The sequence below is a fragment of the Acyrthosiphon pisum genome, chromosome X (assembly GCF_005508785.2).
Source record: "Acyrthosiphon pisum isolate AL4f chromosome X, pea_aphid_22Mar2018_4r6ur, whole genome shotgun sequence".
Classification (NCBI taxonomy): domain Eukaryota; kingdom Metazoa; phylum Arthropoda; class Insecta; order Hemiptera; family Aphididae; genus Acyrthosiphon; species Acyrthosiphon pisum.
In genome coordinates, this window is record NC_042493.1 from 47,035,460 (window position 1) to 47,042,515 (window position 7,056).

Consider the following 7,056-nt stretch of genomic DNA (forward strand, 5'->3'; position numbering starts at 1 on the left):
TACCTTAACCTAATAAAATGTAATAATACATAAAACATTCATTTAATTATCTCGGCCATTAAGGATAAGTAAATTTAATTTAGGTTACTGTCTATGTTAATGTCAGATTTTATATTGCAAATAGGTGTACATATTTTATTTATTACAACAATTCCAAATTTATAATCAATTTTTAAATGAAATGTAAGATAATAATAAATAATGACATTTTGTAGCCTACTTAAAAAATATTTGACCTATTTGGCTATTTGTAATTGTAAAAGTATAAAAATGTATTTTATATTGTTCAAAATGATTAACAGATGCGTTTAAGAAGGTTAGAGTTTATTAAAACTATTGTTTCCTAGCAAATTGTGATTAAAGCATAGTTAAACGATGGCCTTAATATGATCTAACATGACTTTGTTCAGATAAAATAATGTAATTTTGTCAAAAGTTTTTCTATTGGATATGTTTTTTATTTTGTGTAAATTTTGGAATAATCATAAATATTATGTAAAGAATTAATGTCATTTAATCATACATTGTACATAGATTTCACCACCAATACATGATGAGTTAATTTTTATTTTTATTCATCTTGGTTATGACAGCAATATTGATGAATCAAATAGGCTGCCACTTTTCCTGCCTAAATGTGAATTTGACTTTAACTTTAACAGGTATAAGTTTTAAGTTATAGTTATAAGAAAAATAATCATAATAGGCTGTTTTAAAATTTTTATAATTTTTTAATTAATATATTGTTAAGTTCCGAAATTTACACGACTGTTTACTACTGTAGCTTTTACTATCATAATATTATCCAATAAAAAAATATGTTTTTATACAAATAAATATATTATAATATGTAATATATAAGAACATTTTTTGTTTGATTTTTTTTTTTTGGGGGGGGGGGGGGATTTGGAAATGTACAAATATTAAATGTACTTAAAGTTAATTTATTAGATCTTTGTATGGTCTTGAACTGCACACTTAAATTATTGTGACTCATTAGTTTTTAAATTTACATATTTGTGATATGCAAATAGCATTAATATACATCAAAATCGCAACAAACGTGGACACCAAAATCGTTTAAATTGGACTTATATAACTGTGTTCATATAATTAAGTACTTAATATTTATAATTATGTAATATTAGCTCAATAATTGGAATGTTATAGAAGTACGTTTCGTGTCATTTTTATTTATGCATATGTAAACTGTAGGGTTTCCAATTTTAGTTTAAACTGGTATATGGTAAACACTGATGAATAATTATGTTAAGATTGTTATTCTAGAACTTATTTTTATGTAATCTTATTATTTCTTTTTTTTCCTTTAATTGTTTATGTTATAAAATGTATCAATATTTGTAACATTTCATAATAATGTATCTTCTAATAAAATAATAAGTGTGTTTGATTCATTTCTTAATGTGGTTTTCAGCTTTACATTAATTTCTCAATGTAAAATTTCAATGCGGGGAGAAATAAAAATCAGTTGTTTGAATAGGTACTTAATTACTCGTAAAATATTTAATATATAACTAAACATCCATGTTTTCTTAATTTTGTCATACCTAAAATCATATTTACACAGTTATAAAATTATAAATTATAAGTCAAATACCTACATATTTTAACAACATTTTTCCTGTATAAAAATTAATGAGTCATAAAATAAAACACAAATCAAACTTTAGTTGAATAATAATTTAATAAATGAAGGAATAATATTACATTCTTAAATATCATTACATTTTATTACTAAATATAAATATATAATACCCTAAATGCTACATGATGTGCTTTCGAATACTACAGAGTATGCGAGTGCAAGCGACAGTTAATCAATTGTGGAAGACGTGTGTGAATAGTTTCATTAGGGAAATCGGAAACGTACAAATAGGATAAAAATATTCTGAATGTTGTAGCATGTGTTTAATTTTAATTATTATTGATATGTATTTGAAAATTAGTTACAGTAAAACACCCTTACAACAGAATCACTCTGAACCACTGATTTTTGCATTAAAAGGAGACTAAAATATACAGGATATAGGTTATACAGGACTTGTTATTTTCAGTTATAAGGAGGTTTTACTGGATATATTATTTCTATTAATTGAATGCAAACTGCCATTTATACATAAGAATGGACTAAATATTTCTTTTGAAGCAATCATAAAAAAATTTAATTCCAAGTACACATTCAATCCCATGAATTTATTTACAAGATTTTTGTTCAATGTTTTTGTAGCATATATCGCATTTAACGTAACAGCACCAAACAAATTTGCAATTGCAGTGTTCCTCTTCTTTCACAACCTGAGAAATAAAAAAAATATTTTACTCCACATTATAAAATTCTTACACATTTTCTATTACCTTGGTGATATAACCACGACCACAACACAGCTTATTACAAGAATCTGGTCCAGTTGATGTAATATTGCACTTACGCCCTTCTGTACCAAGTACTCCGTTTTCAAAGTCTTGCTTACAATAGTTTGGAGACTTTTGTATATGCACCAATTCTTTTGATTCAATTAACATTCGTCTGTTTAGTCTCTTTAAAGCTCTGGGCTCTCTCTTCTTATGTATTGTACTATTTTTCTTTTGTGAATCGTTCACAGCATGATTTATCTATCATCATGAATAATGGAAGTTATTAACAAATATGATAAAAAAAAATTCATTTACAACATACAAGAATAGCCTTTCCATATTTTTGTTTAAGTTCATTGCCAATCTCATTGAACGATGGCATAAATTTCCAACAGGTTTTTAGTTCACATGATCCTGACACACCATGACAACGACAATGCATTTTCATTAATGACATTACAATCTGAAAACAGTATAACTTTGATAAATTAACTTTTGCAAATTAATGGTTCATTAATGTATAAGCAATAAAATAAATAAAAACCAATTATATCATTTTTCTGACAAATACATTAGAGGCAAACCAATATGAACATTTCGTAATGGAATCTCACTAACCAGTGCCAAGTTTTTAATCTATCCCTCAAAACCTTATACCATTACATATCATAATATTAATAAAATAAAAAAAATAATTGAATTTTCATTATTCTTTGTGATTGTTATAAAATATAGATAAGTTCTGTTTATTGCTACCTAGGATAATATTACGTACAGGAAACATATTAAAAACAAAATTATAATCGCCTGTATTACCTGTCTGCCTACTTCATTGTTGTGCAAGTTCATTTTGAGGCGATTAGACCAGATTCTCTTCTGTTTTGTGGTTTTGAAATTATCTGGGCGATTGGGTTCTGAACCATCCACAAATTTTCGAGAGAATTGCAATCCAAAACGCAAATTATCACTAAAATTTAAAATTATATATATTATGATTAGATTTTCAGGTAATAATAAATATCCTGCCGTGTTATGTTGGAAATGGGACTTTTCAAAATGCAATGGCAAATTTTAAATGGCTAACATTTAATCAATTTTGATTATAGAGCTATAGTTATAATTAAGCTAATAGACGCCATTAATATTTAAGTTAATTTATTTTATATAATTTGCACGGTTTGAAGTATATATATTACAATAGTTGTTATTTTAGTTTTCCTCGGTTGAACCAACTTGTGTTATCTATTTCATATTGTATTTTAAGAAATAGATTAGACTTACCCCCCCCCCCCCCACCCACCCACGAGTGACAGTTGGCCCAAGTACTTTTGTTTTTGAAAAATAAATAAATATTAATAAAAATAATAATAGTTGCCAGTAAAAATCACATTAAAAACATTTGCCTACTCAAATATAGTATCAAAAATAGATTTTGCTACACTATTTATAAAAAAATCAAGTTATAGAGGCATACACATTCCAGGATAGTTAAAATAGATGTATATTTTTATACCAATGAAAAAATTATATTTGATACAATCAAACATAATTTAATATTACCGGAAAAAATGGACACTGTATATACTATATACATATATTAATATATTTATTTAAGCACCAAGTTATCATTTTAATCTAATAATATTTACCTGCAACCTCCCCATTTCCATCCTTCAGGTGTCGTTTGACCATGTTGCATAGAGTCGCAACTGCATTCAGTTAATCTACCAGAACTGCATGCATTTGTAATTGAATACACTACTCCTGCACTGGTGATAGCATATATGAAAGCAGTTTCTTTACTACCTACACAATAATTATTAATTATGAACTTTTCTTGTAACTTTTCTCTTATTATTTTAATGTATATTCATTGTTTTACAAGCATACATTTATATTAAACATATAGATGAGGTATTGTAAAAATTTAGACAAAGTGTAGTAAAATTTGAATATACATTTGAATATTTTATTATAATATATTTTATAATGCAAATATCATAATAGTATATTCATAGAGTTCATGGAATTTTATTTTGCCATGATAGTGTAATAAAACTAAAAACATTAATTGTATGTACCACTACACTAATTTTATTCATCTAACAAAAACATTGTGTGTACAATAACTTAATACATTAGTAGGTTAATATATTTAGGATGATTGAACCCACACCAGCCCGTGGATGCACAGCCCCACAGAAAAACCTATATGTTTATAATAAGTAATTCCAAATAAAACCTGCCCCATCAATAATCTAATCGGTAACAGTATATTAAGTATTACCTGTTTACTGTAATACTGTGTTTAGTAATATGTAGATATTTGATGTGCACTGTGCCATGAAATATTAATATGATACATTATTATTATTAATTTAATTTTTATCAATATCGATAACACAGTTATTACATTTAGAATGTATATTGATGTGTTATTAAAAATTAGGGGCACTGTAAAAGTATTAAGGCGCAAATATTTTTTCCGGGTTCAATCAGAAATTTGAGTCTGTATGTCTATGTGCATGTCTATGGCATTAACTGAAACATGGTTGCATACATTTTCTCTATTTAAAATATGTTAGTTTTGTTTTCACTCAGAAGCTTCTGTGCAAGCTAGGATCAAGGCTACCTAACAATTATTTAATTAAGAATTATTAAAATTGTAACAATTGTTCATATATTATTTTTTCCCAAACATTTTAAAAAGTACTTAGAAATGTCTTCTTTTGACCCACCAAAGTTTGAAATGGATTCAATTTGCTACCAGAAACCTCCCTCAAAATTGATGATCAATTATTCTATAAAAAAGTGTCTTCAAACACAAAAATAAAAAGTACATCATTGTAAAATCAATACTTTCATCATTCCAATCAAAATCTAAAAGGTAATTTCACCCATAATATAGAATTTTAATTGCATAACTTAATTAAATAACTGTTTATGATATTAAATGGCCTACAATGTTACGATTGTTACAAGTATTGATAAAGTAGTATTATTTTATAAATAATCAGTAATAATTAATTATAGTTGAAAAAAGTTGTATTTTAAGATATTTAATATCAAAATAAAAGATAAGGAACTAACTATTATCAGTAATTCATTTATCTGAAAAAAACAAATTGATGCATTAAATGAGTTTTAATTTAAGCTTGATGCTTATTATAATTCAAATATAATCAATGCTATCAAATGTTAAAAGTTATTAATTCCAAACCTTTGTCCAGTGTAGGACCGAATACACTTTGTTCATTTTCCATAACTGAACAATTCCATCGTTCATGACGAAATTGAAGTTGACACTGTTCGATGGCTTTTTTAGCTCCATCAGAAACTGAGTATATAGCATTTGGATGTTTCATGCACACATCCACCTGTTTTGATGCTAACCCAGGTAAAGCACTACAAACAGCTCTGGCTTGAACTATTTCAGGATCCTCGATCTCTGAGCCTGGTGATGCTTGTTGTTGTTGAAGAGGTGGTGGTATACCTATTATACCTAAATACCTATAATTTAAAATTAGTGTTAAGTTAAGAAACTATATAAAAGTACTAAATATAACTAATTACAACAAAAAGGGACTAATTATCAACTCTATGGGTTAATTTGTGTATGTATTTATATGAAAGTAGATACCGATTCTGAGGTTTTTTATACATACACGTTATGTATAACTACAAGCAATTAACTGAAAATATTTAAACTTACAAAGAATATACTACAAACAAAAATGTAAAAATAATAAAATAAGCTATTACGAGTTACTATTGAAAGGAAACCTAGTTCACAGTACCTTTTAGAGACTAAAATGACTGTTGGTATATAAATCAAATACACAACATGTTATAAAAAATGTACTACAATATTTAAACAAAAAACAATTCAATTAAAATATTAAATTTGTTCAAAAATATTGAAAGCATTTTATAGTCATACAAAATAAATTATTCAAAAAATGTCACAATAGTAAAAATGAAAATAACGACACTCAAACTACATAACACAATATTTAGCAAACACAAAAATGACTACAATCACTTGCCAATGGAGACTAGCTAATAAAATGACTTACATCCAATTTGGACTTGCAGATAACGCAAATGGCAGAAACAACACAATCAGTTGAATGAAACTCATCACATTTCTCATACTGGCCAATGTTACAGATAATATAAGAATCGATGTACTCTATATGAATTGTAGAGAATTTGTATAGATTAACCGAATAGCATTGTCATCCTAGAATAAACTATGACATACGAGTAGGGCCATCGAAAAACCAAACAGTCACCAAGCCGGGACACCTAGATGACAGTTGCGGATGTATGTTACCTACGGACGTATATAAGCCGATCGTTGTAATTGTTTGGAATGCATTCATGGTACCAAACGATTACATGGCGCACTTACTGCGTTCGTATGAGCGATCATCAACATTGTAATTGTGCTATGATCGACCGTTAAGAAGATCTAACGGCACGCAAGTTGCTGGGTGACGGGATGTGTGTTGCAGACCACGACTAGACGTTATTCTCCAGGTCCAGGCAGAGAGAAAAAAACAAACGACGAACGCCCGACGGACCGCTGCTGGATAGCAACTGTAGACAGTTTAAACTTTGAAGTAGCGACAAAAGAGTGCAGTGACAAAGTGCTCGATAAACGATAATATTATTATT

The 7,056-nt window shown here is 27.6% G+C and overlaps 1 protein-coding gene across 3 annotated transcripts; it reads right to left on the reverse strand.

The window, feature by feature from the left end:
* Window positions 1-1,686: 1,686 nt before the first annotated feature.
* On the reverse strand, window positions 1,687-7,056 carry LOC100159117 (protein Wnt-16). Of its 3 annotated transcripts, none has more exons than XM_016808673.2 (9): window positions 6,791-7,056; window positions 6,641-6,684; window positions 6,453-6,568; window positions 5,597-5,886; window positions 4,026-4,182; window positions 3,193-3,343; window positions 2,699-2,839; window positions 2,377-2,634; window positions 1,687-2,316 (listed from the first exon to the last, which is right to left on the reverse strand). In XM_016808673.2, exons 2-9 carry the CDS (start codon window positions 6,650-6,652, stop codon window positions 2,215-2,217), a joined length of 1,227 nt encoding a protein of 408 aa, XP_016664162.1. In that variant the 5' UTR covers window positions 6,653-6,684; window positions 6,791-7,056; the 3' UTR covers window positions 1,687-2,214. The 3 variants fall into 3 exon arrangements, with proteins under 3 accessions (XP_016664162.1, XP_016664159.1, XP_016664156.1); XM_016808670.2 differs by having other exon boundaries at window positions 6,641-6,712; XM_016808667.2 differs by having other exon boundaries at window positions 6,641-7,056.

Bases quoted from the DNA above. Each gene is read 5' to 3' on its own strand.
- LOC100159117 (XM_016808673.2), bottom strand. The intron at 5,887-6,452 runs GTAAGTCATTTT...TTTAAATTATAG, and splicing joins TCTGCAAGTCCAAATTGGAT to GTATTTAGGTATAATAGGTA. The intron at 2,840-3,192 runs GTAATACAGGCG...TACTGTTTTCAG, and splicing joins ACAATGAAGTAGGCAGACAG to ATTGTAATGTCATTAATGAA.